Source organism: Aotus nancymaae, unplaced genomic scaffold, assembly GCF_030222135.1.
Source record: "Aotus nancymaae isolate 86718 unplaced genomic scaffold, 86718_ANA_hifiasm-v0.15.2.pri h1tg000040l, whole genome shotgun sequence".
Lineage (NCBI taxonomy): Eukaryota > Metazoa > Chordata > Mammalia > Primates > Aotidae > Aotus > Aotus nancymaae.
In genome coordinates, this window is record NW_026988454.1 from 66,166,988 (window position 1) to 66,184,430 (window position 17,443).

At 32.9% G+C, this 17,443-nt stretch overlaps 1 protein-coding gene across 1 annotated transcript in view; it reads left to right on the forward strand.

Annotated features, from left to right (window-relative positions):
- The window catches only part of ASCC3 (activating signal cointegrator 1 complex subunit 3), a 363,321-nt gene that overhangs the window by 32,939 nt on the left and 312,939 nt on the right, over positions 1-17,443 (forward strand). Inside the window, exon 5 of the mRNA XM_012438418.3 lies at positions 14,289-14,409. Within this exon, the coding sequence (XP_012293841.2) occupies positions 14,289-14,409 (121 nt within the window). The remainder of the gene's footprint in view (positions 1-14,288; positions 14,410-17,443) is intronic.

Here is a 17,443-nt window from a genome sequence, read left to right on the forward strand (position 1 = left end):
CTGTAGTTTGCTTTTGTGCAGATGGGCCGCTTCTTTATAGCATTTGTGATTTGACATTTGCTGTTAGTATTATCTCTTGACCCTCTGCAGATGGTGTTACTTGACTCAAGCAAGTTCATTTCTGAACCTAACCCTGTTCCAGATATGTGTCTGATGTCAAGGAGTTTGAGTTATTTGGTTAGATTGTCTTCTGAGGGAAGACTGTGTATTTTTTTTGGAACTTATTTGGATCACAATTTGATTCTATCATCCTTTGAAATTTTGGTGGAGAATAATTAGCTTGCTTTAATAAAACGATTCTCAAGCTTTTTGTTCTGAAAACTCTTTTGCACTCTTAAAAATTACTGAGGAACTCATAGAATTTTTCTTTATGTTATTTATCTATATTGATATTTATCATATTAGAAATTAAAATTGAGAATTTTTACTATGTTAATTTAATAAGTATCTATTAAATCATTTGTTTTTTAATCTTTATAATTATCCTTTCAGAGACAGTCTCATTCTGTCACCCAGGCTGGAGTGTAGTGGCATGATCATAGCTTACTGTAACCTGTAACTAAGGCTCAAGCAATCCTCCTGCCTCAGAATCCCTAGTAGCTAGGGATACAAGATGTACCATCACACCAAGCTAATTTTTTAAAAAATGTTTTGTAGAGACAGAGTTTTGTGGTGATGTGATGTTGACTGGTCATGAATTCCTGGCCTCAAGTGATACTCTTGCCACGGCCTCTTGAAGTGCAGGGATTGCAGGCATAAGCCACTGCACCCAGCCCCAAATCATTCAAAATAATAATACTATATCCATCATATTACTATAGTATAAATAACATTTTTATGAACAATAACTATTTCCTAAAATCAAAAAAAGTATGAAGAGTGCCATTGTATCATATTTTTAGAAATCATTTCAATGTCTGGCTTAATAGAAGACAACTATATTCCCATATATATTTTTGCATTCAGTATGTTCTGATACCATACATTACATTATGTAGCTTCTGCAAAAGTCCGTTACATTATTCTCATGGGAACATGAGAATGAAAAAGGCAAATAATGTTTTAATATTATTATGAAAACAATTTTGGCCCTATATATCTTCTGAAAGGATCTTAGAGATTCTGGGCCACACTTTGAGATCCCTTATTTAATGTGTGTATTACAATTTGATTGAGAGGGTGTAGTAGCTTTTTGTACCTAGAATGGGGTATTTAAAATATCGCTGTACTGAAAGATTTCACAATGCTTTATGAAAAGGTTCTCCATTAGGTGCTGTACATTGTTTTTGTTAGCCTTAGTACTGCTGAGCTAGGTTACCACATCAGCCAGATTGGAATTAAAAGTGTCCTTTCAGCTATGAGGACCAATACGTATTTTTTTTTTTCATTGTCTTTTCACCGAATAATCAGAAGATCCTCTGCCCTCCTGCCTGAATTGAAAATTACTGTTTAAAGAATGTTTAGAATCATAGAATTTCTCCATCCAGTGTGGTATTTATGTGTTTAGAATTATAGAAATGGTTATCCACATGTAATGAGGCATACTTATTCTATTGAAGAACTTCTTTTATTCAGATGGTATCCCATCTCTTTCTGGAGTAGTTATCTTGCAATTTATTTCTTTTGCTAACTGATACTACTCCTATTCTGCCATTCAGTCCTATATGTGTGAAATAGGGCAACAAAGTCATAGGCACCTACTCCTATATGACTTTCTTTTAGACATGTTATCAGTTACACATTTTTTATTCCTTAGACTTTTTATTTAATATGCACAACTTCATTTTTCTTCTATGTTGACATTAATCCATTAACACAATTTGGTTACAGCTGGTTAGTGTTCTAACAGTACTGACATGTAGAATGCCTTTTCTCATCATCTTCAAAGATGTCACACTTTCAGTTGCTCTGTCAATTTAAGAACCACTAACCTAATAATCTCATAAAAAATTAAGATTATTTTGTCGTGACTCTTCTTGTAAATTCACATTGTTATTTGTTGATGTAAAGCTTACAAATAAGGGGTTTTCACAATCCATCATTTTTATCTTTTCTTTTTTCAAATTGGGGACTTTTGCCTTTATCTTACACTTATTATTTTTTAAAAAATATTTTTCAAGAGTTAGCAATGATTCTGAGATCAAATGTATAAGTGGTTCTTTAACCTCGTGATATGCACTGTCAGGGCCTGCATACTTGAACTTATTTGAAGAGCTAGGATATTCCTTACTACTGTCTCCTTTACTATAGATAACATTCAATATTTGTGGGTTTTGTTCTGCTTTTTTCTGTTTTAAGCTAATATTCTCTGTAAGAGGAGATGCAAGCAAAAGGAGTAGTAAGAGAATGACTGTTTTATCTTCCTGAAGGAAAGAACATTTTTTTTGTTTCTTATTGTGTTTTTCCACCATTTTTTTCTCTTATGTTCCTCTAATTTTCTCAGTTTATGGCTACTACTGTAGCCATAGTGTTTTATCAGATGCCAGTCAATTTTTTTCCCTTTTGTTTTTTCAGGGTAGTGATGGAAATTTCAGATTTTATTGCCACCCATTTTTTGTACAACTATATTTTTCTAATTTTGAAAAATATATCATAATTTTAGAAAACTTAGGTCATGTATAAGCAGAATCCAGGAACTTTATCATCTGTGAACCCACCATTATTCGGTCATGATTACTGCAAATATTTTGGAGTATATATTTTTTAAAATAAAAATACTTAAAAACTAGGGCACATAGCATATATAATTTTGAACCTGCTTTTATGTTTCTTAACATTTTGTAATGCTTGTTGTAATGAGAATAATCTATAATTAACATTTTTTAATGGTTGCAGAGTAGTATTATTTGCTATTGAAGATTTAAATTTTATCTAGTTTTTTGCTGTTGTAAATAACATTGCAATAACGACTCTTATGCTAAAAAAAAAAAAAAAAAAGTTAGGGTGGCGGCATGTGCCTAATAGTCACAGCTACTTGGGAGGCTGTGGTGGGAGGTCCTTGAGCCTGGGAGGTTGAGACTTCAGTGAGCCATGATCATGCCATTGACCTCCAGCCTTGGTGACAGAGCGAGAGCCTGTCAAAAACAAAAACAAAAAGACTCTTATGCTAAATATTTACTCATGTGTATATAAACTTTTTGAATGTACTCCTGTCACTGAAAATTTTGCATACAAAAGTCTTACTGGTTTTGGGTGGAAAGTTAGTTGGATCAGATGTATCTTTTATCTGTCTTTAATTTGTGGGTATATACCTGAATATATTCATCATGTATACTCTAAAGTGATATGGCCATTTTCTCCCAAGTTTCTTTTCACTTCCACATTGTCTGCTATTTTAGGTTATTCATTACTATTTTTACTTTAAAAGAGGTAAAATTTTCATGGGGGAAAACTCAGGAATCCTGTGTTCTACTTTTAGCTGAATGTAACATTTAGGAAAGGTCAAGATAGTTGAAGTAATTTATCCTCTTTTACAGATCTTTTAAGTTTTATAATCTGTATTAGGAAAGCCCAAGCCATATCTTTTATTTATCTTGGTTGTATGTTGCTTTTTTTACACTTATAAAAAAAAAACTGTAGTCAGTAATCCTTTTAAAAAGAGAGCTCCAGTGAGATAGAGAGATGAGCTTAATACTTGAAGAACCGTATATGGAAGAAGGATGTTCCAAGGGTTATAACTATGATTTCTGAGTAAAAAATATGTGAGGACAGATCTCAGTTCAGTCAAACATTTCAGTTTTCAAAGTCCTATAAATATATACCAACCACTTTTGGCAAGTAGTGAGACTTGTTATTGAAGAAGCAGAAGCGTATGCTAAATCATCACTTTTGTTGGGATTTGTGGAAAGTTGTATTTTATCTGTCAACCTAGAGAGTTTTCAGGGTCATGTGTTGTCTTTTTATAGATGTGGGTAAAAATGTATTATTAATATATTAAGCTCACAATGAGGAGCTTAAATATATGTTTCCAATTTATAGCAATAACAGATTTTGAACTAATTTGCTCTTAATTGGAATGGTTGCTCAAGGTGTAAGACATTTTTACAAATTTTATACTACTTCTCGATACTGTTCACTCATTCATTTATTCAGTCCTTAATTCTCTACTCTGTGCCAAGTACTCTTAAGTTTGGGGAGATAAAAGGCAATCTAACAAAGTTTAATCACACCCCTCCCATTATTTTGGATCTTTCATGCATACTTTTAAGATGGGAATGCTGGAAAATTGTATGTGGTACAATGACTATTGTTAAGAATGATTTGGAAGAGCACATGGATACTTGGATTAGACATATCGAGAGTTACATATAATGTATTGATATGGGGAAGAAATGAGATAAATACATTTTATTAATAAATGATTAATTTATTAATAAAATGATATATTTCTGTTAATCATATTGGAGATAAAAACATTTTGGATAATGTCATGTCAGTTTGTAAACACAAATAAGTATGATTATTAGATTTAGAAATTGCTGAACCATTCACTCAAATATTTAAGATTTAATAAATTAATTCTAAGTTAATATATATATGTGTCTGCATGCATGAGCACACACATACATACATACCTAATGTTTGAAACTTGTCTTCTGAGACAATTAAAGTCAGCATATCTTTCTAAGAATCAAAGAAGCTGTCAATTTGCCATATACATGAAAATGCAAAGTAAGCTTTTAAATATGTGGTGGTACCTAGCTTTGACTTATTTACTATGCATCTAATTAATTATACTACGTGAGGAATAAATACTGTTCATATTCCAAGTTGTCTTAATTAAGTTGTAAGTGACCTTGGTTTTAGCTTTGTTAAATTGTTATATAGATTAAGTACTGGTAAATAATGAGCATTAGTTATTCTGTAAATATAATTTATCTAATTCTCTGCAAACAGCCACAATTTGCATGGACATTTTTCCTAAGAGATAAATAGATGCTGTCATAATTATCATGGTCATATTCTTATGTTATTTATGACCTTATTTTATAATGTATGAATACTTAATAATTTTCTGTGCCACAATTCAGACTAAGAATAATTTATAAAGTTTTAAATAACATTATCTGCTTTTTATAATTATCCACATTCAGATCCATATGAACTGTCAATTCAAAAGTGTTTTCAGGTTTTAACATTGTCTTCTTTTATTATACTTTCTATTGTTAGTTTTTAATATGGATATTTTAAAATTTCACATGCAAATCTAAAATTACTTTTTATCTCAAAGAAAGACATTTCCTAAATTGCATACAGTTTTTCTTTGCATACTATACTTACTGTAATTTATAATATATCCTGTTTATTACTGTAATGTATAGAACAACTCTAATTTTGTAAAATATTTTTGGTCATACTATTTACCATCTCAAAAATTTTTCAAATTTTGCTTTTAATGGATGCATAATTATATGTATTTATGGGGTCTAGTGTGATGTTTCAAGACATGTATACATTGTTTAAAAATTAAGTCAGAGTTTTTAGCATATTCATCTCATACATTTATCATTCCTTTCTTGTATTAAAAATCCTCTTTTCCAGCTTTTTTGAAATATACAACACAATATTGTTAGCCCTAGTCATCCTACTGTGTGCTAGATAGGCCATAATTTATTCCTCTTCTCTAACTGTAACTTTGTACCCATTGACCAAATTCTCCTTATTCTCCCTCCACCCTCAATCTCCTCAGCCTCTGTAATCACTATTGTACTCTCTCCGTCTGTGAGATCAGCTGCTTGATTCTGCATGTGAGGGAGATCAAATAGTATTTGTCTTACTGTGCCCGGCTTATTTTACTTAACATAATGTCCTCCAGGTTCATCCATGTTGTTGCAAGTGACAGGATTCCATTCATTCTTACAGCTTAATAGTATTCAATTATGTATATATAATATATTCTTTATCCATTCATACATGGACACTTAGGTTGATTCATATCTTGACTGTTGTGAATAATGCTGCAGTGAATATGGGAATACAGGTACTGATTTGTTTTCCTTTGCATATATATCCAGTAGTGGGATTGCTGGATCATATGATAGTTCTATTTTTAATTTTTTGAGAAACCTTCATATTGTTTTTTATACTGGTTGTACTAGTTTACATTTCTACTGACAGTGTATAAGAGGTCCCTTTTCTTCACATCTGTGTCAACATCTGTTTTTTGTTTGTTTATTTTTGTCTTTTTGGTAACAGCAATTCTAATTGGAGTGAAGTGGTACCTCATTGTGGTTTTGATTTGCATTTTCCTGATGATTAATGATGCTATGCATTTTTTTCCTATACCTGTTGGCCTTTTGTATGTCTTCTTTTGAGAAATGTCTATTCAGATTTTTTGCCTATTTTTTGATGGATTATTTATCAGATTATTTTGCAATTGAGTTGTTTAATTTACTTATTATTTTGGATATTAACCTTCCTAGATACATAAACCCTACCAAAATTGAATCATGAAGCACCAGAAAATCTGAACAGACCAATAACAAGTAATGAGATTAAATCAGTAATAAAAAGTATCCCATCAAAGAAAATTCCAGGATCTGATAGATTTACTGCTGAATTCTGCCAATAAAGACCTTATAATTGTTCTACTCAAATTACTCCAAAAAGTTGAAGAAGAGTGGTTACTTCCAAAGTTACACTACAGGCTAAGACCTACCTTGATACCAAAACCAGATAAGGATGCAATGAGGAAAGAAAACTGTAGGTCAGCATTGCTGATGAACATAGATGTAAACATTCTCAATAAAATGCTAGCAATCCAAATTCAACAGCACATTAAAGGGATGATTCACCATGACCAAGTGGGATTCATTCAAGGGATGTAATGATGGTACAACATATGCAAATAAATAAACATGATATATCACATGAATAGAATGAAGGATAAAACCTTTATGATTATTTCAATAGACAGAATAATCATTTGGCAAAATTCAACATCACTTCATGATTAAAACCTCTCAACATGTGTCTTTATAATAGAATTATTTATGCTCTTTTGAGTATATACCCAGTAATGGGATTGCTGGGTCAAATGGTATTTCTGTTTCTAGATTCTTGTGGAATCGCTATTCACAATAGCAAAGACTTGGAACCAACCCAAATGCCCATCAATGATAGACTGGATAAAGAAAATGTGGCACGTATGCACCATGGAATACTATGCAGCCATAAGAAAGGATGAGTTCGTGTCCTTTGCAGGGACATAGATGAAACTGGAAACCATCATTCTCAGCAAACTTACACAAGAACAGAAAACCAAATATTCTCACTCATAAGTGGGTATTGAACAATGAGAACACATAGACACAGGGAGGGGAACATCACATACCAGGATCTGGGGGGTGGGGGGCTAGGGGAGGAATAGCAGGGGGTGGGGGTATTGGGGAGGGTTAACATTAGAAGAAATACCTAATACAGATGATGGGGCAATGGATACAGCAAACCACCACCATGGCAAGTGTATACTTATGTAACAAACCTGCATGATCTCCACATGTACCCCAGAACTTAAAGTATAATAAATAAATTTAAAAAATAAATAAATAATTAAAAAATTAAAACAATAAAATTGCACCTAACAATGGCAAAACAAACAAACAAACAAAAACCCCTCAACAAATTAGAAGGAATGTACTTCAATATAACATAGGTCATATATGACAAACCTACAGCTAACCTGATATTGAATGGGGAAAAGTTGAAAACTTTTAAGATATGAAATAAGACAAGAATGCCCACTTTTGCCACTTCTATTCAACATGGTACTGGAAATCCTAGCCAGAGGAGGTAGGCAAGAGAAAGAAGTAAAAGGAATCCAATGTGGAAAGGAAAGAGTTAAATCGTCCTTGTTTGCAGACAACATGATCCAATCTTATATATAGGAAACCCTAAAGACTCTTAAAAAACTGTTAGAATAAACAAATTTAGTAAAGTTCCAGGATATAAAATCAACATACAAAAATCAGTAGCTTTTCTATATTAATATATTAAAAGCAAACTATCTGAAAAAGAAATCAAGAAAACAATCCCATTTACAATAGCTACACACACACAGAATACCTGAAAATAGATTTAACCCAGGATGTGAAAGATCTCTACATTGAAAACTTATGAAACATTGATAAGAGAAATTGCAGCAGATGCAGATAAATGGAAAGATATTTTGTGCTCATGAATTGGAAGAATTAATGTTGATAACATGTCCACACTAGCTACATGCTCTGTTGAATGTTTGAATTTTTGGCAATCTGAAAGGTTTACTGAAATCAATGTTAAGTTTTTTATAACAAGGGAGCCTGAGTGTTTTTTAGTGTGTTTTGATATACGTAAGGACTATTTGTAATTTCATTCTATAAACTGTCCTTTTTATATTTTTAAGTTTCTCTGCTTTTCTGATAAGAACAATCTCTTTACTTGTAGTATCATTTGATATTAAGTATAACTAGAATAAAGAATAAATTCTGATCAGAATATTTTGAACTTGAATTTCACTGAAGGATTGTATCATTAATGGAATTGGTGATGAAGGGAGAAAGAAGATTTGAGAAAGGAGGTGATAACTTTAGCTGTGATTTTTTTTCTATATTTGATCTTATTGGAGCTATAATTTAGCACTTTATTGTTAACATTTATAACAATATATGTTGTTTGGAATATAGAATTAATACTTGTAAGGGCAGGACTGTGCAAAATTAAGTGTGGAAAAACTAGAGTTCCACAAATGGGCCTATCATTCATTTCCATTGTGTTAATCACTTACGTGATTTTCGATTCAACTCCAGAAATATTTATGCTGTTGGACATTTCCTCTAGGTGACTTTAGTATGGGAAGGGGTAAACATGGACAGAAATCTTCCTCTTCCCACTGCGCCTGGCCATATCTTCAGTACTTTTTCACATGCCTGAAAGATACAAGAAAGGAAGATCAAATGTGGATCTTGTGTTTATTATTTTGTCTAGACTATTTGCTTGCTTTTATTTTTCACAGATCTGTTAATACTTCTTATCAGTTTTTTAGGAAATTTTTTTGTTTTTTGAGACAGAGTCTTACACTGTCACCCAGGCTGTAGTGCAGTGATGCAATCTGGGTTCACTGCAATTTCCACCTCCTGGGTTCAAGCAGTTCTCCTGCCTTAGCTTCCCAAATAGCTGGGACTACAGGTGTGCGCCACCACCCCAGCTAATTATTTATATGGGGGTTTCACCATGTTGGCCAGGATGGTCTCAATCTCCTGACCTCGTGATATGCCAACCTCAGCCTCCCAAAATGCTGAGATTACAGGCGTGAGCCACCATGCCCGGCCACTTTTTTAGGAATCTTAATGAAGATTTAGTGGCATCCCTTATACTTGTTATATGTTAACCTTTTTTGAGGTTGCAGGAGAGCCTTAAAGTGCTTGCAACTACTAGCAATTGAAGGAGATTAAACAACAACACAACAACAAAAGCTTAATCTTCATCCTGTGTTGGTTGGAGTTTGGCAAAAGACTTTTTTATGTGTCAATAGCAACCTACATATGATTCTTTCTGTTTTGAGATTATTTTTAGAGACAATATTTACTTTCATTTAGAAAGAGTTTAATCTAGTAAATAAAACATATGCTTTTAATGATTCCCTTTGAAAAAATATGATATTTAAGGGTTAAAAATGTGAAAGAAAATACTGTTATGAATAAAACATGTCTTTGATACATCTTATTTAATTAGCACTTGCCATTTGTCTTGCAGTGTTTTAACTCTTGGAGAAACAAAGAGTGAAGTTTCCTTGAAGGAAGACGTAGTGTAATGGGGAAGCTTTGTATGCAGTTCTAACTGCCATAAAACATAATAAAGACAGAGAAAGTTTTGGAGAAGAGTTATTTGAGCTGGATTTTGAAGACTAAAAGAAGAGGTTACTGGGTTGAGGAGATTGGAAAGGTCTTTCTGCCTAGCAGGACCAGCATATATAGACATATCGGACATGTGAAAGAGCATGCCTTCAGAGTAGCAGATGGATTGGTGTCATTCAATGATAAAGACTTATGAGTTGGGGAAAGAAAGAATGTGATACCAGACAGGCTTTTAGGGACCAGCCAATAGAAGGTATCAATCATGTGGGGGTACTCAGAGGTTTGGATTTTATCTTATAAAGATTGGGATGCTATGGAGGATTTTAAACCATGATATCATATGAACAGATTTACGTGTTAGTATAGTAGAGGTTTCCTTCTGGTGTACCAGGGCATATAACACAACGGGTTGTAGGTAGGCTGGGATACTACTCTTACCAACTAACCCTCAAGGCACTTGCCTGGGCCAAGGATCACTTGGACTTTTAATTAGTCTCTTTTGGTCAGAGTAGCCTTGTCCATTTACTTCATATACTTTATAAATACTATGACTTTTCAAAGTGCCATGGCATGAAAAAGCTATAGAGATGTGGGTATAAAATAAGTAGAGTGTGACCATTTAAAAATGTTTTGTAGTAATCTTGGATATCAGATATCAAACTTTATGATCTCAGAACCTCTTTATGCTGTTAAAAGTTATTGAGTACTCCAAGATGTGATTTATGTCTGTTGGTGTTTACTATACCAGAAACTAAAACTGAGAAACTCTTCAAGTACAGTCATGTGCTGCAAAATGATGTTTTGGTCAATGACAGACTATATACAACAGTGGTCCTGAAATATTTTAATAGAATTGAAAAATTTCTATCACCATTGACATCTTGATGATCCTGACATTGTGTAGGCCTGAGCTGATCTGTTTTTGTGTGTGAGTTTTTAATTAACAAGTTGAAAAAATAAAAATTTTAAAAATAGAAAAAAGCTTATAGAAAAAGTTATAAAGACAGACAATATTTTTGTAAAGCTGTACAGTGTGTTTATGTTTTAAACTAAGTGTTATTAAAGAGTCAAAAAGTTAAATATAAAGTTTATGAAGTAAAAAAGTTGTAGTAAGTTGAGGTCAACTTATTGAAGACTCTTTTTTGAAAAGACAAATGTAGTGTAGCCAAAGTGAACAGTGTTTATAAAGTCTGTGGTTGTGTAGTGATGTCCTAGACCTTCACATTCATTCATTACTCACTCACTGACTCCACTAGAATAACTTCCAATCCTGCAGCCTTCCTTCATGGTAAGTGCTCTTTCAGGTATACAGGTATACCATTTTTTATCTTTTGTACAGTATTTTTTACTGTATCTTATCTATGTTTACATATGGTTAGATACATCAATACTTACCATTGTGTTTCAGTTGACTCCAGTATTCAATATAGTAACATGTTGTTCAGGTTGGTAGCCTAAAAGAATTAGGCTACACCATATATAGTCTAGCTGTGTAGTATGCTACCTCATCTAGGTTTGTGTAAGTACACTCTATGACATTCCCACAAAATCACCTACTTGTGTATTTCTCAGGATATGTGTTAAGTGACACATGACTGCATATATTTATTCATTTTAAAATAACAACAATAATAATAGAAATTTGCAACTTGATGAAAATTAACTATATTTTCCAAAATTTTAATATATAGAAAGAAAAGTGGCATTATTTTAAGTTTATGCAATCTTTTTAATGTCTGGTTTATTTTTTTTTTTTTAATATCTGGTTTAATAGAAAACATTCTCATATCTGCTTCTGTATTCAATCTGCTATAATATATATTTTTGGCTTAAGTTTACAAAGGGAATCTAGCCTCACATAGATATGCAGTTAGAAAAGAGAATAATATAGTTTAAAAGCCTTTTTAAATAATTTTTAATATTCTTTTTCAATACTAAATTAAAACTCGACAAGTGGTAGTTTCTTGCAAGTTAGTTACAATGAAAATCTGGTGTATCAGTGAATTTTTATACTAGGTTTCCTGAAAATTTATTGGCTTTCTCATTTTTAATGGATATTTTTTACCTGTGTGTAATTTTATAATGTCATGTATAAGTTTTTGGAAAATAATTGATTCAGTGAGTTATGCAAATCTTATAAATGTTGACACATTTGATTATATAATATAAAAAGAATTCATCCATTCATTAATATTACCACTGGTATCATCAGAAAAGTCTTACGTATTGGGTAAGGGTCAGACTTACAGTGGTGAATACAAGTTTTTCAAAATTCTAATTTTCTCTTGAAAACTTGCATTTTAGCATTGACAACAAATACATTCAGTTGTTTCCTTTGTGTAGGAGGCTCACTTTCATTTTTGAGAAAGTGTTTGTCAGCTATCCCAATCTAAATAATTTGTCTTTAGTCATTCTTTCAAATCAAAGTGATGTTACATAGAAAGCCTCTTTATTAGCAATTTTATACTTTTATAAAATTTTTATAAAATACTTTTATACATATTTATTCTATATATGTAGTAGAAGTAACTTTATACATCTCCTTTTGTCACAGAATATTAAAAATGATACATACTCATGAAATTTATAAAACTCATAATTTTTATTGCTTTACTTAAGCACATTCTTAAGTAAAGTTGGCTTTGTGTTGTTGTTTGTAATTGTGCTTGTATGACAGCAAATAATACAATGATTACTAATTCATTTGATACTATTAGCTTGATTTGTACAAAGGCACCAGCAGTTTTACTCACCATTGCTTTTGCACTATCAGTATAATGTCAACAGAATGAGAAAGGCAAATAATAGCTAAGTATTATTATGAAAATAATTTTGACTTCTAGAACTCCATATAGCATACTTTATTGATGGGTGATTCTTTGAGGAAGTATGGTAGGAAAGGGAACACAGACATTATGTCTTGTTTTGCAGCATCTTTTATCCTTCTCTTTCTTAAACTCTTTCTGCCACATATTATTAATCTTTTTTTTTGAGGGGAAGAGGGTGAGTGTAACAAGTTATATATTTACTTTCATATTTCTTGACCATACTTCTTATCTTTGCCTCTTTATTGCTACCTCTGCTGTTTCCCTTTACAAAAGTTTGTTAACCTCAACTAATATCTTTTATATTACCCAATTTGACATCTTTTATGTTACAATATATTTCATATTCATTTCAAGGTCACAGGTTTCTAGAAAATATTCAAAAGTGTTAGTAAAGTGCAGTGGAAAGTTCTTTAGGCTTGGGTTCAGATAGATGTCATTTTCAAACAACACTACTATTGTATAACTTTGGACAATTTGTGTAAATTTTCTAAAGCTTTCTTTTCTTAAGTCCAACAACTATAATTAATACCTTAATGTGAAAATATTGTTAGGAGGATTTGTTAGATAGGATGAGTAAAATGCCTATCATAGTACCTGGCATATAATGTGTTCAATAAAAAATTCTGGCCAGTTTGATCATCTGCATGCTTGAAAAAAAAAATACTGGCCAGTAGAATTAAAATTGATTGGACAGGACTGTTCTTAACAATTCGTTTTGTTTCTTTTGTTACCCCTTTGTGTATACCTTCAGTAAAATGAAGAGCAAAGAGAAAATATTTATTGAACTTTTAATGTCCATATACACAAAGTAAATTTTTATTTTATGATTTTATTTGTGTGGATTCTCTGAGAGTGGTTAGATTTGGTTAGCATAACATATTAATATGCAAAATTAGAGTATAATATTTCTAAACAATAAATATATGTATCTTCCTAGGTCATACTTGTGGAAGCCTAGAGACTTTCTAGAATACTTATATTGTGCAATTATATAGTGAAACTCTCTGAATCCTAACACTGGTTCTCTAACTCTGATATCAACTTAATCTATGGTAACTACTCTGCGTAGGAGAGTGGGATATGCTTGGGAAAATTTTTATAAAGTTATGTAAAGCACTTGCAGCACTGTGTTTTAGATTTCAAATTCATTTAGCATTTAAAATACGTGTAAAAAATTGGCATGAAGTCGTGATTCATTAAAACATTCTAAGGATTCTTTAATGCTAAAATGACAGCTGTTGTGTAGTAAGTTGTAAGAAAAATAGTACTCTGGACTCTGTTTGGGAAAATGAGAATGCTATGTTGAAGAGCAAATTAAATTATTTTAGAATTTCATTTGGTTATGCCAAGAATTTGTTATTCTGTGATTTAGATTTATGTATTAAAATCTTAATTATTTCAAAAAATTGAGTAATGTTTTTTAATTATAAAATTGCAGATAGCCTTTATAAAGATTCTTGGGAATGTGAAGAGTCATTTATCTTAGTTTAAATAACTATTTTTATTAAACTTTTTGAGTATTTCTATATTAGTTTGGTTTTACACCTCTGTTGAATAGGTTGTTAATAACTTGAAAAGTTAAACTTTGAGGTAACAGATGTTTGTTACTTTTTTCTCTTTTTATAAGCTATTTGAACTGCTGGGACCTGAAGGACTTGAACTTATTGAGAAACTCCTCCAGAACAGAATTACAATTGTGAATAGATTTCTTAATTCTTCAAATGATCATAAGTTTCAGGCTCTTCAAGGTAAGAAAGTATGCAGCGATAATTGTACTTTAAAGGAAAGATTCATTGGTTAGCAAATGTTTGTAATGTAATTACATTTAAATATCTTTTGGTTTATTATATAATTTACTGATATTACTCTCTTAAATAGATTTTAGATATGGCACATTACGAAACAAACGTAAGTGATCTAAATAGGAGGGTAGTGTTTGAATATGGCATTTTTTGGTAAAAGATAAAACCACTTAGAATACACAAATGTGCTTCTTTTATTTTGCAAATAGGAGGTACATGTGCAGGTTTGTTACATGGGTATATTGTTTGATGCTAAGGTTTGGGATACAGATTCTGTCACCCAAGTAGTGAACATAGTACTTGATAGGTAGTTTTTTAACCCTTTCCCTACTCCCTCTTACTTGTTTTATGGAATCCCTAGTGTGTTTTTTCCATCTTTGTGTCTGTGTGTACCCATTGTTTAGCTCCCACTTAAAGTGGGATCATGAGGTATTTGGTTTTCTTCATTAATTCACTTAGGATAATGGCCTCCAGTTGCATTCATGTTGTTGCAAAGGACATCATGCAATCAGAGAAGAAAAAGAAATAAAGGGCATTCAAATAGGAAAGGAGGGAGTCAAATTGTCTCTATTTGCAGACAACATGATTGTATATCTAGAAGACCCCATTGTCTCAGCCCAAAATCTCCTGAAACTAATAAGCAACTTCAGCAAAGTCTCAGGATACAAAATCAATGTGCAAAAATTACAGGCATTGCTATACACCAATAACAGACTTAAAGAGAGCCAAATCAAGAACAAACTGCCATTCACAATTGCTACAAAGAGAATAAAATACCTAGGAATACAACTAACAAGGAACGTAAAGGACCTCTTCAAGGAGAACTACAAACCACTGCTCAACGAAATAAGAGAGGACACAAACAAATGGAGAAGCATTCCATGTTCATGGTTAGGAAGAATCAATATTGTGAAAATGGCCATACTGCCCAAAGTAATTTACAGATTCAACACTGTCCCCATCAAGCTACCAACAACCTTCTTCACAGAACTGGAAAAAACCACCTTAAACTTCATATGGAACCAAAAGAGAGCCCACATAGCCAAGTCAATTCTAAGCAAAAGAGCAAAGTGGGAGGCATCACACTACCGGACTTCAAACTATACTACAAGCCTTCAGTAATCAAAACAGCATGGTACTGGTACCAAAACAGAGATATAGACCAATGGAACAGAACAGAGGCCTCGGAGACAACACAACATATCTACAACCATCTGATCTTTCACAAACCTGACAAAACCAAGCAATGGGGAAAGGATTCCCTGTTTAATAAGTGGTGTTGGGAAAACTGGCTAGCCATATGCAGAAAGCAGAAACTGGACCCCTTCCTGACACCTTACACTAAAATTGACTCCAGATGGATTAAAGACTTAAACATAAGACCTAACACCATAAAAACCCTAGAAGAAAATCTAGGCAAAACCATTCAGGACATAGGTGTAGGCAAGGACTTCATGACCAAAACACCAAAAGCATTGGCAAGAAAAGCCAAAATAGACAAATGGGACCTAATCAAACTCCACAGCTTCTGCACGGCAAAAGAAACAGTCATTAGAGTGAATCAGCAACCAACAGAATGGGAAAAAATTTTTGCAATCTACCCATCTGACAAAGGGCTGATATACAGAATCTACAAAGAACTAAAACAGATTTACAAGAAAAAAACAAACAAGCCCATTCAAAAGTAGGTGAGGGATATGAACAGCCACTTTACTAAGGAAGACATACATGAGGCCAACAAACATATGAAAAAATGCTCATCATCACTGATCATTAGAGAAACGGAAATCAAAACTATATTGAGATACCATCTCATGCCAGTTAGAATGGTGATCATTAAAAAATCTGGAGACAACAGATGCTGGAGAGGATGTGGAGAAATAGGAACCCCTTTAGCTTTTACACTGTTGGTGGGAGTGTAAATTAGTTCAACCATTGTGGAAGACAGTGTGGCAATTCCTCAAGGACCTAGAAATAGAAATTCCATTTGACCCAGCAATCCCATTACTGGGTATATATCCAAAGGATTATAAATCGTTCTACTATAAGGACACACACACACGAATGTTCATTGCAGCACTATTTACAATAGCAAAGACCTGGAACCAACCCAAATGCCCATCGATGATAGACTGGACAGGGAAAATGTGGCACATATACACCATGGAATATTATGCAGCCATCAAAAATGATGAGTTCGTGTCCTTTGTAGGGACATGGGTGAACTGGAAACCATCATTCTCAGCAAACTGACACAAGAACAGAAAATCAAACACTGCATGTTCTCACTCATAGGTGGGTATTGAACATTGAGAACACATGGACACAGGGAGGGCAGCATCATACACTGGGGTCTGTTGGGGAAAAATAGGGGAGGGACAGTGGGCGATGGGGAGTTGGGGAGAGATAGCATGGGGAGAAGTGCCAGATACAGGTGATGGGGAGGAAGGCAGCAAATCACACTGCCATGTGTGTACCTGTGCAACAACCTTGCATGTTCTTCACATGTAACCCAAAACCTAAAATGCAATTAAAAAAAAAAAAAGAACATTCTAATGGTTCTTTCACTGTAAAATGACAGCTGTTATGTAATAAGTTATAAGAAAAATGTTACTGTGGTCTCTATTCAGGAAAATCAGAATGATTTGATCTTTTTATGGCTGCATAGTGTTCCATGGTTCATATGTTCAAACTGCCTGTTCCTTATCCAGTCCACTGTTGATGGGAACTTAGGTTGATTCTGTGTGTTTCCTGTTGTGAATAGTGCTTTGATGAACACGTGAGTCCCTATGTCTTTTTGGTATAAGAATTGAGTTTTTGGGGGGTATATACTCAGTGATGGAATTGCTGGGTCAAATGGTAACTCTGTTTTAAGCTCTTTGAGAAATCTCCAAACTACTTTTCACAGTGGCTGGACTAATTTACATTCCTACCAAGTATATAAATGTTTCTTTTTCTGTAGCTGTGCCAACATCTGTTA